We start from the raw sequence: 22,394 nt of genomic DNA on the forward strand, positions 1-22,394 counted from the left end.
AGGGAAAAGGTCTCTTCTCCAGAACACAGGGCATATAGAGAGCATAGAAACACCATTCACATGTCATATTCTTGGTTGTCTGTGAGACAGGAGGTGTGGTTGCTTGGGGTGTCTGGTCTTAAACCACCTTGCTTTAGACTGCACAAAGAAACTTGCTGTTTTGATCATAGAAAAAAGGTTTTCTGGTGAAGAAAGCCAATCAAGGAAACCGTGCTCAGGCTCCAGTCTGTCCTATGTGAAAACAGTGACCCAGGCCTTCAGGGGACTCCTACCTGGCTAGTGAATGTCAGCTGATGTCCTGACAAGGTCCACATAGTCTTGGCTTTTATCATGTCTTCTATCAAATGCAGACCAGGAACAACGTGCATTCTGCACAGCTGCTCAGCAGTGGTGTCCTTTGGGGAGGAAAGCCCACATAAAAAAGATAAATGACACATTCTTTAGAAAAGTTAATTTACAGAACACTTTCTCCCAGCTAACACACACAGAGGAATTCTTAACATACAAGAGCTCTCCTCTTCATTTTGATTCACTGAAGGAGCACTCTGGCAAGACTCTTCCTTATGTTTGTGTACACATTCAAAGAGGGAGACTGATTAACCTGCAGGTGACTTTAGAGGAATCCCCTGGACAGAAATCCATTGGACTTGGACAATTTAAAAATCATCCTTGCACGGTCCAGATTATAAAATATGCTGAAGCTCCCCAAACACAATCTTTGCCTATGCTGGACCATGTAGGTGGTTTAATCTGCTGAAATTACACTTAGTTTCTTCCTTTCTTCTCTAGGTTTACCACCATTCATGTTTTTTAGAACAATCCTCTGTCAATACTGATTTCGGTGGAACTCATCCTTGGGGGAACAGGCCGACTAGGTAATTTGGGGGCCTCTCCTGATATATTTTCTATGGATCCAGAAGTTACTATTTTTTACCACTGGTCAAAATTCCAATACTTTGGCGTAATACTTGGCCCCTTTTGAATATCACACCCTCAGGTAATAAAAAGCCATTTAAAGTTTTAAGAATAGTCATACATGAGAGGTTTGAGCTTTGAAAGAAGAATGGCCAGAAAGTCTTACGCTTCCTGACATTAAAAACAAACAAAAAACAATTGAAGTATTGAAGAAAGAAATAGAGGTCTTCAAAATAATGTGAGGGATGTAACATCCTCTAAAAGACTGCCACTTAACCAGACAATGAAAAGTATTCCCAAGAGATGATTTCTATAAATAGTGCCTGCCAAAGTTCACCTCTTGTGTCAATCAGCTTATAAAGGCTGCAGAGCTCAAGCAGGAAAGAACCTTAAGACAAAAATTTGCTAAAACCAAGAAAACTTACGTTGAATTCCATTCTATCAAGAATGGGAAGAAGGGATGGTACAAAGACTGTGAAGGGCCCATATTTAGTCAGCAACATTGAGCACCCAGAAGCTGTAAAAAGAGGAGCAGTGTGAAGCAGTTACACAGCAATGGTTTAACCACAGCAGTAATTATTCCTCTTGTTAGCTGCACTATTCAATCTACACATTATCAGCCTGGTGCAAGCAACAATTACTTGTTTACAAGGAAGCAGAGGGAGTTTGGCACTGCTACCCTGTCCCCAGTTTGCTCCATCCCCCAAGCAAAATAAAAAAGCATTTACCAAACATTTTCTTGGCGACGTTTAGTTTCCTAGTAAATCTTCCTCGCAAATTATGCTGATTTATCTCACCCAAGAGATCTTTATAGCAACTTCTCCCATCTCCAATCTCCCCTTCTTTACACACACAGCTATGAGACAAGGATGAAACATAACAAACCATTATAAACCAGTTTGCAAGATATTCAACAAATGCGAGTAGAACAACATGTCAGTATCTACACTTGGAAGAGCAATGCCAGCTCTAAGAGCTTAGAATCATAGAATGGTTTGGATTGGAAGGGACACTAACTCTAACCCAAACTCCCCCTGCCATGGGCAGGGACACCTTCCACTAGACCAGTTTGCTCAGAGCCCCATCCAACCTGTTCTTGACCACCTCCAGGGATGCAGGTAAAGGCCGAGTAACTTCTGCCTAAACTGAGTGACAGGAAAAAAGATGCACATTTCTGCCAGGCAAACCAATTTGTATCTACCCAAAGAGAATGGAGACGCTTTCTCAGATACAAACAACATAAGGATTGTCTGCTCTAGAGTTCAGGATACAGATTGCCACAATATAATTATTCAGACCTTTCTAACTAGATATTCAGTCAGTTGTAGTCATTACAGCATCTGAAAATCTGAGGTAAGGCACTAAACCCACAGGCTAAGTGACAATCTATCAAACAGCTCCTATGTGACCCCTTGGCTTCAGTGAGAAGCCAGCCCAAGCACATCAGGTAGCTACAGTTCATCTGGGACTCACTAAGGGGCCCAGAGAAGTTAATGACTTTTCCAGAAAAGTTTATCTACATGTGAAAATCTCCGTCCTGGTTCACACGGATTTGTAGTCATCACTCGGAGACTACCAAAGATGTTTTTTCCCGTTTGGGCTTTGTCCAAGTATCAGCTCTGCTCTTTCTGTTTCAGCCATGCAAAGACATGTGACAACGGGAAGAATTTGACATCACTCCAGCCTCAGAGGGCTTGGTGCCAGCTGCTGGGGAACAGATATGTAAGGCAGGGACGGCGCTGAACACTGTGTCCTGCACTGTGCTAACAGATCTTCAGAAAGGGAGGCCACTGTGTGTTTCAGTCCTGGCCTGGAGCACACAATGAGCAAGTGGGTGCTAATAGTTTTAGCAGCATTGGAGAAGGAAAAATCAAGGAGATGGGATTGCTCAAAAAAAATCCCTCTTCAGTGTCTCAGAGAAGCTCTACCTTTTCTTGAAAACACATACAATTCTTGGTGAAGCTTTCTCTGGTGTTTGAGAGGCCATTATGCAAAAATGATCCTATAACCGGCCATATTTCCCATCTAAGCGGTACCAACTTGTAGGTGTTTTGCTTCAAAGGACTATGTGAGGTCTGGTGTTTCTTCACTCAACTTCTCCCTTCCCTGTCACTCTGCAACTCTAATTTATTTATTGCTTACAGGCCTGGCTGGGAGAAGAGACAAAGTCTTATCCCTCAGAAGCAAATGTATGCAAATGTGAGCAAACAAGTCATACACCTCCCTTTTAATGATTGATTATTAACTGATAATAACTTTCTATCACCACTTGTACCTTGGGGAGCTACATCTCCAGTTCATATTACAGAAGACTCTGCCACCCCAGATTTAAAGTATTTTGTGACCCACACGCAATTTAGTAATTCTAAAAAAAAGTAGTTTACAATTACTGATGTAAAACTCTACTTTCAACGGGTTTGTTACTAACAGGTTCTTCTCAAAGGGTGACTCTGGCCCATACTCCTCAGATCACCAGCAGTTTCTTAAAAATTCAGCTCATCCAAACCCAGTTTCCATTCTAGCTGCAGAGTAAGCTTCTTTATTTGCAATTTTCAAACTGGCTTACCTAGGAGTCCCCTGAGAGTTAATTTCACACGTGGCAGTCACGTCGCAAAGGTACTGCCGGCAATCGCTGGGAAGTGCCAAACACTCGGATGAAGGAGTTCTCCTACTCATCCCAGGCTTGCAAACACAAGTTGCCTAAGGGAAGGCAACACAGTGATCATAGAGCTGCATGTACCATCTTTTACCCTGTTAGTTATCCTACAAAAGAGCTGTCTGGTTTTCCTTTGCAAAATCTGAGGTGATGAGAGCAGATTTGACCCACACATTCATCAGTTCATTTGAACAACTTCTCCCCTGGCCATTTTTCAGACCTTGGCTGTTATTGCCCTTACCTCTCCTGGACGCCTGTAAACACAAATTGTAGAGTTTTCTGGACAGCCTCCATTGCTGTCAACACAAGGGTTGATGGGCTGGCAAATCTTTCCATCTCCTTGAAATCCTTCTTTGCAGGTACATTGATACACTCGTGATCCAAGAGCTTTACATGCAGCAAAGGGGGAACATGGAGAAGGAGTACAAGGATCCTGAGCTGCAATTAAAGAGATTAGATGTGAGCAGAACCAAACTTCTGTTTTCAAAACAGCACTCAAGTGCAGCACAGAAGGCTGCAAAAGGCATGGAAAGAATGGAGCATACGGAATTTGTACTATTAAACTTCGAAAATTTCACAGGAAAATGAAATAATTCCAGGGAGCAGACATTTGGGGGTTTTTATTCTGAGCCATTTGGATGACACATTTTCCATGTTACTTCAGAAACAAAAGTGTGAGTGACAGAGGATGCTTGGACTGATTCTGAATTTGTATTGTGTCTGAGGATACATGAAACTGCAGTTTGGTCAGAAAAACTGTAAAGAGCCAGTGAAAGCAGCTATCCATAGCTAGCTGATCATGTGCATCTTATCAACTTCCTTTTAAGGAAACCAATTCACAAATTTAAATTTGAAATCAGTGAAGAAGTCCTCTAATTCCACACATTATTTAAACTGGTTCAGACTCACCAATATCCTGCTGTCATTATTTAGTACATACTTACAAGCAAGTGCTGGATGGAGCCTGCAACTCTAATTCACTTCTTGCTTTCATGACCAACTGAGAGGAGAGCCAAAAGCTTAGCCCTTAATCTTAAGGGGATTCATGAAAAAATAGGTTCTTAAGCCTCTGCAGTGAACAGAGTGTTAACAGTAATCAAAATCCTCTGCAGGTACCAGTGCAATAGGATTTTTTCCCAACAGGACCATTTAGGGTCATGGAGAAGTTTCTCACCTTGGCAAGTGCTGCCCTGTTTTCTGTAGCCCAGCTTGCAGTCACACACGGCTGTCCCATCCCTCACCACACACTTGCTGTTGGCATCACACGTCACACCTTTGCAAAGGGGGAGCTCTGCAATCACACAGCAAAAAGAGTTTCCCTTTGAGCATGTGGGGCACTGGCAGAAGATATAATTCACCTTACAGAATACCTGGAAATAAAGGCAAATGTGGTTTCCTCTGCCAAGGACCCCAAGCTGGCACAAAAGCCAGAGGATATGAGCAGTGCAAGCAGCTCTAAGCTCCTGGCAGCCTAGGTAGTCAGGTCCCCCAAGGCTGAATGAAAGGATCTAGCTGGTTTCCAGAGAAAGAACAGAGGCATACAGAAATGGTACATCTTGACCCCTGCTCTTCCCTCTGTCTCGATCTCCAATGCTCCAATCATCTTTCCTCTATATTCCCAACATATCCAGTGTCCCCCTGCCCCTTTAGGGACACATGCACCCAAGCCCATATCATAGGTTGCTCTCCCAGCCCCTCTGCAGCTAGCAGTGTGTTTACCTTGGTCACACCGGGGGCCCGTGTAGCCTCCATAGCACGTGCAGCTCCCATTCCCAGCGACGCCGCTGTTGCATTCCCCGTGCACACAGTCACACTCTGCAAGGGAAGTCCAGACAAACCTTCAGCCCTTCTGCTGCCTGGCAGTGCAAGGGGCTCCAGGAACACATTGGCCAGCTGCCCTGGGACTTGGCATCCTGATTTCCCACTAATAATCCACTAGCTCCTTTTAAAAGTTGGCCATGCCAGTCAGAGCTTTGAGAAGGTAAATTGCATGTCCTGGGCTCAAGAAGACAAGGTAAGAGCAGCCCTGAACGCAAGATCTAGACCAGCTTTTCAGGCACATGTTTTAATATATGAGCACAACCCAAGATCACACCTATCTCACCTGTGGGGACACAAGGAAGCAGGAGCTAGACAAAAAGGGCTCCTGTGACAGACAGGCTGCACTGCCCATAAATCACTTCCCAAAATGTCATACCTGCGAGGCAGAACAGTGTGTAATCATTTTTTAGAAGAGGGCAGCAAGAAAGAAGTTGGGAGACAAGTGGAGCTGTTACAGAAGTCTGAAAAACAGTTGGGAAGCGAGTGTGGGTTGTTTCAGGGATGTAGGTAACAGCCTGGCTAAAAAGAGAGAGGAAAGTGGGATAGCCCTGATAAGGGGGGAGAGAGAGATATTTACAATAGGAAAAATGGACTGTTTGAGTGAAAGCCTGACAATAATTTGTTTAATGGGACAGTGCAGAAGGGCACAAAGACAAAATGCCCAGACATCTGCTACTGAACACTGCCAGCTCTCTGTCACTTTCCCTCTCTCCAGCACCTTCCTCACTCAACCTCCCCCTCCTCCTTCCTTGTTTTCAGTTATTTTTGTGAAGGGTTCACTTCAAAGACTTGTTCTTACCTGACTGACAGTCTGAGCCAAAGCGATTTTCATCTCGGCAATTCTGGCAGCCATACCCACTGTACTGCTCCTAGAAGGGCCCCAAAATGTGCCAGATATTATTTTTCTGTATCACTCTGTTGTTTCACACATGGTTATAGTTCAAACTCTCTCCTCATTTTTGATTTTCTGTGATACCTGAAGCAACACAGTGAAGAAAACTGATCTGCTCAGTGCTCCAGTCCTAACCAGCCCCATGGGAAAGGAGATCCCAGTGTAAGCTGATACACAGAGGGCATACCAATGCCAGGAAACTCTGGTGGGCACTGAGGAAATAATGTTCTAATTAGAGACAGACAGGAATGTTCCAGCTGGCTCCTGATATCTCTCTGAAAAAGGAATCTGGAATTCACTAATACCAGTGGGATTTTTTACATTGATTTTACAGGGCTCAGGGACCTTCAGCATATATTTTAGTTGATATAAGGTGTCTTTGACTTAAGTCCAAAATCAACTTTTCTCAAAGATGAGTCCAAGAGGTAGGATTTGAGCTGTTAATTGAGGATGCTGTAAAAATACACAGTTCATCAGGGAAAGTTCAAGTCTGACACTGATTCATTACCCTATACATTTCAGAAACACTGCTCTATCCAATTTAAATGCGGAGGAATTGTTTATGCTTTGGTTGTACTAAGTCTGGGCAGTAAAGAAAAAAGAAAAAAATATCTGCCCTAAATTCTCTTTCTGGTCTCTCCTGCTTTTCCTGAGAGAGGGAGTCTCTGCCTACCTTGGTACAGCTCATTAATAGCCAAGTGTCTCAGGGCTTCTTGCAGCCACAGAGTGACACTAATTATTTCAACTGGTCAGGGGTTAAATTCATGCAATTCTTTCTTAATTTCACCCTCGAGATTCTTCCCAACTCCACACCATCACCAATAGCGTTTTAGTGCTATTGCAGACCACACCAATGCTGCAGGAAAACCACAGACACTGATGCTGGAATGGAAGGAGCTGCAAATGGCCTTCCAGGCAGAAGGGCAGCCTTCACCCAGAGCACCTGCACAGACACCACACAAACAACTCCCTCTGGCAAAGCACATCACCCTCGGAGTAAATTGTGCACTGACCTTGCAGATGCAGGTCCCATTTTGCTGTATACCATCCAAGCATGTCCCATGACCACTGCAGGGATTTTCAGAGCCACCTGGACACTCTAGCAGGTAAGAGACAGGACAGATGAGATTAGATTGAACAATCAGCACCTTTCCATCTCCTTCTCTCCTGGGTATTCCAGCTGCAAAAAACAAAGGCCTGTTCACCAGCAAATGATCCAGCACGCCTAACACTGGCCCAGAGGTGCAAGGTCTAAGGAAAAGTCCCAACAAGACTGAATTTCAACAAAGGCACTGAAACATTTTTTGAGGTTGGGCCACTGATGCCAGCAGCACTGAGAGGTGAGGGCAGTTCTGGAACTCGGGACAGACAGGAGCCTGCTTTGCAAAGACACTGAGCATTTTCAGCTCTCCCAGACCTCATGAAGAGCTGGAAGCATGCCCAGAAAAACATGGTCCGCACATCTTTAGAGTGAGGTACCCCCACATTCTGGGGACTATTTCTGATCATTTTAGGCACGTGATTCCTCTGATGAAACAAGTTGCTTATTCAAAGCCAGTGTGAGAACAGGCTCAAGCACTCAGTCTCCCATTTTCTGCAGAACTGGAGGGGGTCTTTCCATATTCCATCAGTCAAACGTGTGAGAAATGTTCAGCTTAGTAGGCCTTGCTTTTGGATTTTTGAGATAAGACAAAACAAATTCTCATTACTTGGCATAAATCTGAGTGGGAGTTTTGGGATGGTTATTTTCACCTTGGGTTGGAATTGCTAAGTATTTTCTGTGGCTGACTGAACTCCAGACTATAGAGCAGCACACGTGGCACACGCGCTGCAGACTAGAGGGATATCAGAAAGATCTTCCTCTTCCTTTGGAAACTTTCGTAAAGAGGAACAAAAACATCCCTTTCCAAAAGTTTATTTTTATAGAAGAGACAAAAGGAAGTTCCCCCACAGGAGGTTATGTTATGTGTTAAATGGGATTCAACTCATCCGGAGCAAAGAGATTATGTGCTGAACAGACAGATATGCTCCCAGACAGATAACAGAGACCTTGTGCGTGTTCAAGGAATAATGAAAATTAATCACCTCTCTATATATATATTTAATGCCTCCTATTAAAACTGTTTTGACCTGTTCAGCAGCTAGAGGTTGCAGTAAAAAACCCCAAAACTTACCATAGCACTCCGTACCCCAGAATCCTGGACAGCACTTTCTCTCCTCAATTTCCTTCTTACACATGTGATGGCACCCTGTCAGGGAAAGGGTATTTTCTCCTAACTTGACAGAGTATCTTAAAAAAAACAAACCAAGATTATGATTACTCCACAAGCCCAGCACAGGCCTGCTGGAGGGTTTCTAGGCGATCACACTGCAGCACCCTGAGCTCTGAAGGGAAGGAAGGGCCCTCATCCCCTGTTCCATGCACACAAACACGAGAGGTTTTGCTCCTGGTATGTCCTCTCTAAAGAGGCCCATTGATTTGAACCTCAAAGATTGGTTACAAGAAATCTGTCAGGGACTGGGCATGAGAAGGCATCTTGCATCAGGATGGAAACCTTCGGTGCTGGAGGGTTAAACAGCACAGAAACAAATTTAGGATTTCCAGGGTGACTCAGCATTCGACTTCACATCCAAAATAAGCTTGAAAGAACAAAATCTCCTTTCAGGACTTGTCCCTTTCTGTCTTTTGCTAAAGACTCCAGATCGAGATGCAGTAAATTTGGATTTAATAGCTGTATTATTCACAGATTCTCTGTTAAATCTTGGACAAATGCCTTAAATCCCCCAACAGAAGCATCTTCTTTTCAATCCATCATCCCTTCCCTCTACCCACAGGGTGAGTCCTTGGTGGCAGTACCTCTTGTTCTGCACGTACACAGTACAAAACTATTCTTGGGTCTGTCCAACAACCACCAAAGAGTAGATAACACTCAGAAAAGCTGCATAGATTCACATTATTCTTACACTTCATTTTATTTTTGGCCCCACATCCTTCCCAAAAGGAACTTGGAAACTGTCTCAATAGCATTGCTGCTTTGGCTTCCATCTGACTCCTGTGTGTGCAAAAACTGCTATAAACTGCAAAACTGCCACTGCTATTTTTAAAGTATTTTGAGGGAATCACAGAAAGAGCAGACAATGGAGCTATATATTAACAGTTAACATTCACTGCTGAATACATACACAAACAATAATCTATAGTGTTTCATTTTACAAAAGCCTTCTAGTAAATTCAGTTTTCTTTCATTCTTTTCCTACCAGCCAAACTCAACAGAGTATGAGCAAGGAACACACGAACAAGCAATTGTCATAAAGTGAACTAGGAAGGTAAAAAGTTCAGAGGATTATTGCTGGAAGCTGGGAGGATATACAAGGGGAACTATCATTATATTATTTTCCTAATAAGCCACTAAGGAATTCTGTGCCTGAAACAGGTTTCTATGCTAGACAGACCTCTGTTAAATTGCTACAGCAGGATTAGCAAACTCAGGTTGTTTAGGGCAAGTTAAGAGGTTATTGTCATTTAATTTGTTCTGTGTATATAGAACCTGCCCAGCAGAAAGTCTGTGCGATTTGCAAGGAGACAAAAGCAACAATAAGAGGGGCCATAAACCCATCTGAAAACAAAACTCCTTGGACCTTTACAGCTCAAAACCACGTGTGTGTTCTCCTGAAGACACACACTACTCCCTGCCTAGCAGGGCTGTGCCAAAAACTTAACACAGTTAGGAAATAGGCCTTACCTGCAGTCCCTTACTCCTAATCTTTGGGTGGTCTTTAACCAGCCTCTTGGACACAACATTTTAGGCACTGCAGCACAAGAAGTACACGCTGTATTCAAGGTGAACATCGTCTTGACATTGCATCGCATGGATTTTAACTTAAAAAGAAAAAACAGAATGGAAATAGCCCCAGATTAAATTGTTATCCTAGGCACTTATCTTGCCAACTTGTAATACCTTTATCAAGTTGCACCATTTGTTAGATAGCACTGGGGAGGGCAGTGGCCAGTGCAGCTGCTGGGAGGTACCACACACTCCCATGGGCTAAACCCCCCTGCCGTGGTGCTGCATGCTTGGATCCACCTGGATCTCAGCTAGAAGCAACAGGGCAGGCCACAGCTATCTTATCCTTCCTCTGCAACCCACAGCAAACATTCTAACCATTTCTAAAATAATCACAACTCTGCACTGCTAATTTCAGCTGACATTTTACAAACACGTGGTAGTGATGTGTGAGGACAAGCCCTAAATTCACAACCCTTGCCAGAAGACACTGAATTAAAAGGCAACACAGCATTTATCTTTTCCATGCCACTCATAAAATCCAGTTCACTGGGTGTTTCATTGCTGTTCCACGGGTCTGCAGAGCTGACTGTGTTAGTTCAGTCTATTTCCCAGAGCCAGGAGCTGCTCACAGAAATATTTCTCATGGCAATTGTTTTTGAGGAGGTGCAGGGTGGTGAATGAAAAGGAAAGGTGCTCTGCACCTCTCTGAACACCTTGATGCTTTGACCCCAGGTGAGAAGGACTCCATAAACATTGGCGTGAAGATCAGGTAGGACACTTGGATATATCACATGGCTGGTGATTAAATCAGCTAAGTCCTTCCACTCAACCAGAATAACTTTAGGGGTTTGGTTTTCCTCACAGGGCTTTCCTGCACCACCTCGCTTCTCCAAATGAAACACAGCCAGAGCAGATGTCAAAGCACAGCCCCAGAGTGAAGGATCATCACATGCCAATCTATCATTAAAACTCGTGACTTTGCTCTAAAAGATTTCCTTGAATTTCTAAGCTTCTGGAAACAAGCAGCTGCATGGAAATCTCACTGGTAATTTTTAAAAAAGACAGTAGTTGCCCCTGCTGATGACAGAGAAAAGCTGAGAGGCATGAGCTGTGTATGCCCCAAAAGGTCATTGACTGGAAAAAACTCACAGAGCTCATCTCAACTGTGCCTCTACAGGCACTGTATTTTCTAAAAATAAAAATATTAGATCAAATTTTGGGAGGAGGCCTTGATCTGGAATTTTTAAGCCAATCCTGAACAATGCTGTTAATGCAGCAGTTCTCCTGTCCCCAGAACTCCTTGTTTTGGATTCCCATCAGCAATCTCAGCTTTGCTTCCTCTGAACTTAAGCCCAAATACATACATTTGTCTCAAGGCATGGGAGGAAGCCCATAGCTTCCCATCAGTTATCAAGAGCTCAGGAAAGCCCTCCCAGATGATAGCCAGCCGACCCTGTCAGGAAAACCTCCTGAGAGATAACCCCCAAGTCCACAGGGACATGTCCCTGGAATGTTTCCTGACTCGTTCCCTCTGACTGGAGTCATTGAGCTTTTTCTCATGTTTATGGATCCACCTTCTGCAGCCATCCATGCAAGAATGCCACCCGGTGAAGGAAATTATTTCTGTGGCTGTGGTTGCCCTTTCCATGGATATTAACTTCTAGTTGTGCTTCTGAGGCTTTCCTACCATACAGCAACCTCCAGTTCCCCTGGCAGCAGAATACCCAAAGAACCTGTTATGTCAAGGACTCCCCTGCATTACAAAGAGCTCAAACCCAGTCTGAGATCCACCAAATCCACCTCTCCTGTGAGCACCAGCTTTACTAATGTTATCCAGCAGAACAGAGATCAGCTTTGCTGTTCCTTATGCTTCCACCAACACAGAGCAGTCAGAGGAGATTTCCTGTTTTTCATGGAGCAAAACAGAGAAGACAAACAATATGGACGAATAAACAAGGTGCTGCCTCCAGAGTCCTCTGCCTCTAAAGATCAGCAGTGCCATTGATGGGGTAGGGAAGAAGTCCTTCCAACCATTTGATTGGAGCCTAAATTAGGACTCCAGATTAAAGCTGGGCTTTTGAAAGGAGCCAGTTGAAGCCAGGAACACAGATGTCACAGAACAGCACAGCTCCTCTCTTTCTAGTTCCACCAAATCCCAGCATTAACTTTCCCTGAGACAATGCCTTGGAAAAAGGAATGGGAAGATACCTGAGCAAGAAATACAGATGTAGACTCCTTCCTATGAGTTAGAATTATGCCACAAACCTTTACCAGGTATCTGAGCCACTCTACCTGTTTCAAAAAGACCACATAAACAGTAGAGAACCAAATACTAAATTAAATTCTCCAACCTTCTGCTTCATCTGCACTTTCAGGCATCAGACACAGTTGGGCCATTAGATGTGTTCTCTGTCATGGTGGTGGAGGAAGACACCATTATTCGTACATTATCCTATTTCCCTTCTCCTTCCTTCATCAACGTGGCTCCATTTCTCAATGGAAATGAAGAGTGGGAGAGGTGGATGTTTGCCATTCTTCCCTGTTGGCATGTTTAATTACTTGCAGGCCTCTAAGAAAAGACAGTTATTGTGGAATCCCCCCATCCCTACTGGGACACTTCATAAGCTTTAGGCAGCTTTCCAGTAAGACCTTCCCCTTTTTATAAGGAAATATGCTTGTGTCAGCAGCAACAGGCAGGAGGAAAGAGGAAGAAAACAGCTGACTGGAAAAGTATTAAAAAAAAAATATTTCCCTTCTTATTTGAGTGACAGAACTGATGAAGCAGTCATTTTCTGGAGAGTTTTGTGTCTTAGGAAAGCAGAAGAGGGAATCAAGGGACAAAAATGCAACAGTCCAGATACTCAAATTCTGGAGAGGATGAAAGACAGACAGAAGTTTGAGTCTGAAGTGGCTCCTGGGACACAGCCTCATGGAAAACAATGATGCACTGCTCCCTTGGGCTCATCTTTGCTGTTTCTAAGTGTGAAGCCACTGGAAAGGAAGCAGCAAGAGGGAATGTCCGTCCCTGTGATGCAGCAGGGCTGCCTGGTGACAGTCACTGTTCTGATCAGGTGATGATGTGAGCCTGGACTGGATCACAGTTTATGTACAAAGGAACAGAAAAGGAGGACTAATGCTCCCAAATATCTCCAAAATGAAAAGAAGCTTTTAAAACAGAAGACATCCAACTGCAGCCAAAAGAAGTTAAGAGCCAGGGTGCCCCTGTCTTCCAGGCTGTGCTGTGCTCTCTCCCTGCACTCAAATGCTTGTGCAAGAGCAGCTACTGCTCTCTGCGCTCAGCTGACACACATTGAAGCTTCTGGATGCTGCTGTGTTTCCTTCCCTCCTCTCTGAACAGATGTCCCTCACTTCTCAAGTGCTCGTTTCTCGTACTCCACCTCAAAAGAATAAGCTGGGAAGTATTTCGTAAGAGCTAGTTTAATTCCCTCATTTTCACCCTTTATCTTTTCCTCCCAACCCAGAACACAAATCCTTCTGCACGGCAAAAAATCTCAAAGAAGAAAAAAAACTTATTTGGACGTCAGTGTTCAGCTCCAACAATCCTGGGAGCCAGTTCTGGAAATAGCCATTATCTAATGAATCACCAAGTTTCCAGCGCATTTGTCCTTTACAAAATAGAGCTGGAGACACATGCTTGAGTCATTATAGCCACGTACCTCCCCAGGAAGTTCTCAGTAACACTTGAGCTGAACAGACCAGCAGCTCCTGGACACACAAACCCTTCACACTTGTTCAAGGGACACCTTTTAGCATGAGGATGACCAATCAAGCTCAGAGATCACATAAGATCTTCCATTGCCCTGGGTGTTTCCCAGCATCTCAGCTGCAGAGGTCTGGAAACACGGGGATGCTGAGACCACTCTCCTCATTTCCCACCTGCCTCCATTCCTCCTCCAGCACAGCTTGGGATTGGCCTCCTCCCAGCAGAAAAACTTTCATAGTTCTCACATCTGCTGCATCTTCCCCAGCCCACAGCAAGAAGTATAAAAAACCAAGTCAGACTAACAAATTCACTCTCATGTTTGAACCATTAAAGCTGAGCCCTGACATAACATCACTGAAAAACAGCACAAAATCTCTCTTCTCTCTCAATGGCCCATGTGAGCCAACAAAAGCCTCCTGTGGAAGCACTCCTATTCCAATCAAATCCAATGGGTATTCTAAACTACCAGAGAAGGCTTCATTAGATCCTTATTTTTCCTTATCTCCCATTAAAACCTTTCAAATGTTTCTTCTCTTTCTCTATAAAGAGGGAACTTTTTGAGGAAAAAAACTCTAAAAGGGAGTTTTTCTTAGATTAAATAAACTGCTTCAGAGGTGATTCAAAACATTTAACTTCTCCATAAGTGGGTACTCACTACCTGATAATGTAATGGTTTCCTGGCAAGCCAGACTCCTTAGTGATTGCAGAGATCAACAGACTGTCTCCAAGTAGAGAGACCTACATTTCCACTTACACCAGCTGAAGACACGAGTCCACATCTCTGAACACAATCTGGAACCCATCTGCCTGGAACCCATGTCTCCAGACAAATGAAATTGACCCCTAGAGACACTTCAGGTTTGTGCTCAAGTCACCTTAATGATCCTACAAGCCTTCCTAGTAGTCATTTATAGTCCTTTCATGAAAGAGTCTATACAAAAGCTTGCACCCAAAGGTCTGACACTGAAAAACCTTTCTAGTCCTCTGGCTTTTTCTAAATCAAGTCCTTAAGACCCACAGGTCTGCTCATTCCCCACAGGCCTTGCTGTGTCATTCAAGACAAGACAACCCTCCACAGGGAGTTTCCCTTCCCCAGGGAATTTCCAAATGCCCCCCACAACTCCTGGCTTAGCAGGCCAGTTCATTCCTCCAACAGCAGGACACAAGGAGGGGGATGGCAGAAGACAATATAATGTGAATTAGTGTAAATTCCAGCCCACAGGAACTGGGCTGCCTCCCCATGGAGTCTAGAGAACAGATCTACAAAGGCATCACACATTCTCCTAGATGCTGCTGCTAAATGCAAGAACAGAGATGAAGGAATCAAAAGAAAATCAACAAAATTGAAATAAAATGGAAGAATTCAACAGTCCTTACTGAGGAGCTCTTGGGAAATATACTTGAAACAAACTGTTGCAAAGGAACAAATTGATGAGATTGTAAAGATTTTTTTAAAGTAAAATTCTCCTGGGAAACTTATGGAGCTGTCCTGATGGATACAAAGTTCCCATCCCACATACTGAAACTAGCAGAAGACAAAGATGCTGAGTATTTCCCTCTGATACTGCTACTTTCAAGTTCAATGCTGAACACAGACACAAATTTAATCTGATTTAAAACTCAGGTAGCTCCCTTCAACCTTATATTTAGTTCCTCAGTTTGGACTACAGAGAAGATACCTTACAGCCCTACAGTTTTTACGGATGTTATTCTGCACCTAACTAAATGTAAATGAAAAAACGAGTAGTGGAGAGGACTATTTCCTACCATGCTACCGTCCGACCATGAAGAACTGTTCAATGAACATTTAAACAAAGACTCACAGACTTACCTTCTGACTCTGGCAGTCAGCTGTGGGAGTGAAGCATGCTGCTAAGAAGAAAAACAGCAATCCAGGAGGATGCATTTTCATGCTTTTACAGGCAGGACCCTTTACACAAAAGGGGTGGCGAGAGAGGCTGCAATTTCTGTAAGATAACACCGCCTACTAAGAATCAGATCCAAGACAAACCAGAGGTTAAAAGTAAACAGGGAGAGAGCATTTTTGCACTGTGCTTTTTGGCTGCAAAGCCTTCAGAAATGGATCTGCTACTTCTAGTGTTATTTCTGAATCAACATAACCTTTTTCTTTCCATTCTTTTTTTAAAAGCACAGGCAGAACTCCTTAGTAAAAGGTTTACTCAAAACAGGAACATCTACGGATTTCCTCTTACATATCAGTTCAAAACAGAAGGAAGGAAATCCTTAGTTTTCAACTAATTGGAATGAAAAGAGGTTAACTGTATGCTTAAAAGAAGGCAAATCCAATGGGCAAACTTAAATACCGTAAATTCATGAAGGGTAAGTTAATTTCCTTTTGCCACTGATGTGAATATGTCTGTAACACCTCAAAGTGAAGGTAGAACTGACCACTGCCTACCCCAAAGTATGCAGGAACAAAGCAGTGCGAGTGACAGGCTGTGCTTCAGAGCTGGAATGGAGCACATTGCATCAATCAATCAAGCACTTTGGGCAGGCTTTGATATTTTTTTAAAAATAGTTGACTTTCTCAGCAAGAAAAGCATCACATTTTGCAGATGCTATGGCAGCAATGGCAAAATTTATAATTTTCCAAACACTCTGCTGACAGCTTGATGAATCCGAGGAGCACTTCCACAGCACTCAGAACAGGAAAGTCCCTAAACAGGATTAAAAAAAATACACACTAACCTGAGGTACAGTCTGAAATTTATATTCTCCTTTTAAACATTACAAAGAATTGATTATTGACAGATTTTCCATGGCCTTTGTCTCCTTACACTGCCAAGAGAGCCTACTATACTGAGCAGTCTAAGGACTGCTTCTGTTAGCAACAAATCTCACCAAACAATGAGGGACCTTCTTATTTTCAAGCCATTAATAGTCCATGAAGGTGCCTAAATGAAACCAGGACAGGGAACTATTCTTGTATTTACATAAATAATGAGAGCATTAATACTTTTTTTGCCCCTGCACCCCCACAAAGACACACATGCTGTAACGTATGAGGCTTATAGGAACTGCTGTACTTACTGGTGCCGTTAGCTGTGCTTTACTTCTGCCTTCATCCTACAGGGAAAGCCAGCATGATGAACAGCCAGCCCTGCTATATATCCCCCACTAACAGGAAGCAGATAAGGCACACAACCATCCACTGCAACCCACGTGAGAAGCACCAGCCCACAGCTCAACCCAACAGCTCAGCTCACTCATCCTGCCACAGGACAACTGCAGCCCTGGGACTGTCACTGCCCAACGGGTGCCACTCTGTCAAGGTCAGAGGGTGCACACTGCTCTGGAAACCACTTGGTTCCCCAAAGATCTTCAAAATGAGGCAAAGGCATCGTAGCTCAAGGCAGCTCTGGTGGGATGGGAGAGTCACAAACGGACAGTGGGCACACTCGCGTAGAGAAGGGAAGCTGTTCAGTGCTTTCTTTGCCTGCAGTCGTGGCCCTGGGCTGGCCATGGAAACACAAGAATAAGGCTGCTCCTCTGCACCATGCTGCCAAGAAGGATGTTGAAGATTGTTGATGGGTTTTCCAAGAGATGGCTGTATGACATAGGGATTAAGTTGCCAGCAACCACACACAGCTGATAAGCTTTTAAGGTGAAAATATCTCATGCTGGAGCACTTGAAGATGCATTGGCTTCTTTCATGGGCTTTCAGGCAGTTTTCTAAAAGGCTCAGCATTGAAAACGGTACAGGGCAAGAAAAGACACACAAAGGCTGATTCCAAGGCTTTCCACTGCTGCTTATAATCACTGTATCTGACCTCCTGCAGGGGAACCAGGAAGGGAGAGCAATGCTTGGTGACATTCCTGTCTGAATTAAATAAATCAGATTCACAGCAACATCAAAAGGTTCACAGCCAGCTTCCTTATCTGACCTCACCTCAATTAAAGGCAAGCAATAGAACAGCAATACACAGGCTAAAAATGCAAATAGGGAGTAGTGCCATTGTAGAGCAGCAGAGAATAAGCCGAAAAATAAAAAAAAGGTCATCTGTCATTTGATGCTGCTTTCCTGATCAAGCAGCATAAGCAGTGTGTTTCAGCCACTGCCTATGAGCTGCTCTGAGAGAATGGAAACTTTGCTAATCACCACTGCTGGATCTGGAACATCGAAAGCTGCAACAACTTTGGATCTTCATGAATCTGGAAATTAGTAAGAAGGTAAAACATCAACTATCTCTAAATTAATGGGTGGCCAAGAGCCATTAATAATACTCAGTGCACAGAAGCCAAGGTGCTGTCAGCAGCAGTTCAGTTGGCAGTGTCATCAAAGATGGCAACACCAGCATAGAAACAGCACAGGAAGCAAAAATGAGCCAAACAAACACAAATTACTGCTCCACTCACACTGTTTCTGTTCTCTTCTGATAGATGGATTCCTCTTAGGCAGATGAATGTATTTTCTCATGGATGACATCTACAAAAACTTTATGCCTTAGAGGCAAAATGCATTGGATTGATTTTTTGGTACCACTGTTTTGTCCAATACTCCTCAAAACCGTCAACAAATAGAAAACCCAGTTCCCTCATTCATTTCCGTATTAGACCAGCTCACGCACAGAGGCATCCCTACAAAGTATTTCAAACCCCCAAAATCTTATAAAGCAAGATCCTGAGGTCTGCTGATGAGCCTTCATCAAAAGAGAAAATTTAGGCAAGACTTGTAAAGATTTGATGACAGAACACACAAACGGCCCTGTGCAGGTAGGAGGGTTTTGTTCATGTCCTAGTCAAGGATTGAAATAGGATTGTGCAAATCCAATTTTAAAACATACAGCAGGAGTTGTCAACTGTCTGCCAGTGTGTTTATCTGTGAGGTTTCACACTTGGGCTTTTGTTTTGGAAAGCATAGAGATTGACTCATCAAGTGTCTCTTGCCCACGTAACAGAAGGTGGCTGGTTTAGTAGGAGAAGTCACAGATATGGGTCTTGGAAACATCTTCAAATTCTGGCCCTGGCTTCTTCTAGATGACTTCTACAAAACACTTAAAATTTACCGTGTAGGTTCAGTCTTCCCTATCATCAGCAGATTATTGGAAAAAAAAAGGAATGCTTTGGATTTTTCCCTCTCAGGGAAAAACTCCCTCTCTTTTTCTTTATGTATCAATGACAAGTTGGGTCCTCTAAAGCAACTTATCTAAGACCTGGCATTTTTATTGTTTAACATTTTATTGTTTAACATTTAAAGTTGAGAAGCTGCTGGCAAAAATTACTCAACCTGTTTCACAGGAAAAGAAAACCAAAACCCACCTGGATAAAGGCAAAGGATAAGGCTCCAAACCCTCCCAGACTCCCTGCCTGTGTCACACACTGTGTTTTAAAATGCTGGGTCACCAGCTCTGCTCTGTGAAGTGTGTGCAGCCTTGACTAGATTGGGCAATTTCCTGCTATTGAAATCTTTTGTTTAGAAACTACAGAGCCAAGGCAAGTGATTTACCATCCAGTCTACCTTGCCCCACAGCTTCTCTGAGAACTGACCATTTGGTTGCATTCACAGAGAGAAAGAGACTCTTGTTCTGCTCTTCTGGGAAAGCTGGGAAAGGACATTAAGTCCCTTTGCTCTGAATTGTAAGACTGTAAGAAGGCTGTGAGTCTGGAAAGGATTGAACAGGCCAAGCCAATAGTGCTTGTGTGTGGGAAGGGGGCCAGCTGAACCATACTTACCCAATACACCCTCAGTGTCCTGGTGAAGAGGCAGGGACACAGTCCTATTTTTGCCTTTGCTCTTGGCAAGATGGAAAGAACAGGAATTTTAAAGTTTGCTGATAAAAGCAAAAAACTGCAAGGATTGCACATAGAATAGGAGTCTTTCTCACACAGACAGTAGTCCAATTCCAAGCAGACAGGTAGGGCTGCCTGGGCACAATGCTGTCGCATAATTCAGGAAGAAATTGTCATGGTTGCTCGCATCCTGTTTCTCCAAAACCTCTAAAGGCAGCAGTACCAATGTCAGTACATAAATGCTTTAAATCTGGCCTAACACTTCCTCTTGACTCTGAGCTCCTTTACATGTTCTGCTGCAGTGAAAAGCAGCAACATATTCCCTTCTCTTGGTTTTAGTTTTGTATCTTTCTCATTTATTAAGCAGTGCTCTGGGACTGTACTGGAGAGTCAGACACTAAATTCCCCACAGATATCCAATATTAATTAGAAGTCTGAGTAAAACTAGAACAGGCTGAGCTACTGAAACTCAGCACCTGCTCACAGGAGCGTGATGGCAGAGGCAGTGAGCTTTGCCATGATGCGCTGCCGATCCTTCGGGTACTGCTGTCTATAAGGGATAAATAAGGGCTACAATGTGCTTGACTCAAGCTGTAGCCAGCAGTTTGCCAAGGATTGCACTGAGTATCTGCCTGAGAACAGATGGAGATGGGAGTCAGGATCCTGCTAGCTCTGCTTTTTGAGCAGCTTCAGAGATGCTGGGAATTCTTGTCATCCCCTCTCAGAGACCCTGAAGACTGAAGCATAAGGGCTTGGTGCTCACCTTACCAACTCTGGCTACTGCTCTTCATGCACCTATTCAGGTAGGTTTTTCCAATGTTGGTCAGTCTTTTTTTAGTGCTTTCTGGTTCTAATGAATTTCACATCCTCCCTTTTTCCACATAAAGTTTTAGCTTTCCAAGTTACTAAATGCCTTTAACTATCAGGTGAACATCAAGAAACAGAAGCTTGTTGTCTGCTCTGAGCCACAGCTTCACGCTTTTACTCATGTTGCTGCTTTTCAAGATTTGGTATGTTTGAAGATTAGTACTGCAGAAGTAAACTTTCTGATCAGAATGCAAGTAAGACACAGCAGCACTTTGTGTTACTTCAATTAAAAAAACCCCACCCTCCTTATCAAAGCTGATAAGAACAAAAAGACAAGTCAGAAGAGCCGATGGAAATACATGACTGTGCAGTACATCCACAGCCACGCAGATCAGAGTTCTGTAAAGCAGTATGGGAATGGACACAGGACAGACAGGATGCAGGTCACACTGTCTTTTCTTCTTGCAGCGAAAACAGCGTAGCCCAGGTCAGCACCTCATTTACTTTCCTTCCTACTGAGGTTCATTTACAATTTCTCAATTGTAATACAGGGGAAGATCCTTGGTAGATGATACTGAACAAAAATAATTGTCTGGGTCTTCCTAGGGTGGCAAATATCTACATCAGCTGCAAAGCCAGAACACGGAAGTTTAAGAGTTCAGGAGATACTTTCCTGACAAAGGTCCCCCCACCTGCCTCTGTGTGTTTCTGGTCATAACTTCAGCTACTCAGATACTGTCTTAATGTTGAACAAGGGCTGGAAGCTGGAAAGGATTTGAGGACAAAAGAGAAATACATGTGCAGGGCTTTGTAGTGCTCTTACAAAAAGAAAGGAAGAAATCAAGACCGTTCTATGTGCCCTCAGTTGTTGACAGCGACTTCATTCTGCAGAACTTTCTGTAGAAACTGAATGTGGAAAGTTCTGGGAAATCTTTATGAACTGAAGCAATCAGTTTAGTTTCAAGATGAATGATTGTACATTTTCAAGAAAAACTTACTTAAATCCCTGTATTTAGAAACAAAAGACTACATTAAAATTCGACAATAGACAACAGGTTGGCACTGAAGAATGACAGTTTATAAGATTTTTCAGCTTAATATTGCACTTAAGTGAACAGAAATGCACACCCACAAAGCACTACCTCCAGCAGGTTCTAACACAGAGCATCTCTGCTTGGAGACTGGCTGGGAGAGCTTGAGCTGTTCAGGTTGGAAAAAAAGGTCCAGGGAGACCTCACTGCAGCAACATCAGTATTTAAAGTTTTTTTTTAATGAGGGACTATTTACCTCAGGAGATAGTGATACAAGAAGGGGGAATGTTTTATAATTAACAAGAAATTAGCTTTTTCTACCCAATGATAATAAACTTAAATGAACATAAGCAATCTTGATATGCGAGAGAATAGAAGAGCTCCAACGTACAGGGAAATTTAATTTTCCCCAAGAGCCTGCAGTACCTACCTTAATCGTTCAGTTCAGTGTAAGAGGGTACATTTCCTCTGCCAAACTGGGAACAGAGCTGCAGCCCAGTTATGCTCCTCACCTCTGCTTGCTTACAAACTCCACTGCATCCTGCCATACAATTGACTTTGGCTGCCTCTTTGTCATCCTTGCACTGACTGCAACACTCCTGGCTTCTGAAATCCAAAAAGCACAGCTAAGCTTTGCAACAGCATGGAAAAATACCCTGTGAAACCACCAAATTCCCAACACCACTGTGGACTTGCCATTCTTGGAGAAAGCTCATAACTTGTTTGGACCAGGCCCTGAGCAATCTGTTTGAAGACTGCCCTGTTTCAAGCTTGACTGTTGGACCTCCAGAGGTCTCTTCCAACCCGGATTTCTCTCTGTGTTTAAGGGGCATCAGTTTTAAGCAGCAGCAACTGCCACATAAGTATCAAAAAACTGTCCTTCCCTTCTGAATCCCATTGGATATAGAACATTCTTTTTTAGTCTCAGTATTTGCCTTCATAATAATGAGTAGGGATTTTACTGTCATGGAGGAGGTTAAAACTTGTTGGGCACAGTAACAGTCAAGTT

The 22,394-nt window shown here is 43.4% G+C and overlaps 1 protein-coding gene across 1 annotated transcript in view; it reads right to left on the reverse strand.

The window, feature by feature from the left end:
• STAB1 (stabilin 1) overlaps window positions 1–16,866 on the reverse strand; it is a 53,323-nt gene extending 36,457 nt beyond the window's left edge. The window contains exons 1-13 of the mRNA XM_017732292.1: window positions 16,848–16,866; window positions 15,628–15,780; window positions 10,028–10,164; window positions 8,459–8,574; window positions 7,298–7,383; window positions 6,192–6,261; window positions 5,291–5,386; window positions 4,746–4,862; window positions 3,813–4,009; window positions 3,482–3,615; window positions 1,644–1,771; window positions 1,341–1,432; window positions 273–395 (exon numbers count right to left, since the gene is read on the reverse strand). Of these exons, the coding sequence (XP_017587781.1) occupies window positions 273–395; window positions 1,341–1,432; window positions 1,644–1,771; window positions 3,482–3,615; window positions 3,813–4,009; window positions 4,746–4,862; window positions 5,291–5,386; window positions 6,192–6,261; window positions 7,298–7,383; window positions 8,459–8,574; window positions 10,028–10,164; window positions 15,628–15,708 (1,377 nt within the window). The 5' untranslated portion in view covers window positions 15,709–15,780; window positions 16,848–16,866. The remainder of the gene's footprint in view (window positions 1–272; window positions 396–1,340; window positions 1,433–1,643; window positions 1,772–3,481; window positions 3,616–3,812; window positions 4,010–4,745; window positions 4,863–5,290; window positions 5,387–6,191; window positions 6,262–7,297; window positions 7,384–8,458; window positions 8,575–10,027; window positions 10,165–15,627; window positions 15,781–16,847) is intronic.
• Window positions 16,867–22,394: the final 5,528 nt, after the last annotated feature.

This window comes from Corvus brachyrhynchos, unplaced genomic scaffold, assembly GCF_000691975.1.
Source record: "Corvus brachyrhynchos isolate BGI_N302 unplaced genomic scaffold, ASM69197v1 scaffold4, whole genome shotgun sequence".
NCBI lineage: Eukaryota > Metazoa > Chordata > Aves > Passeriformes > Corvidae > Corvus > Corvus brachyrhynchos.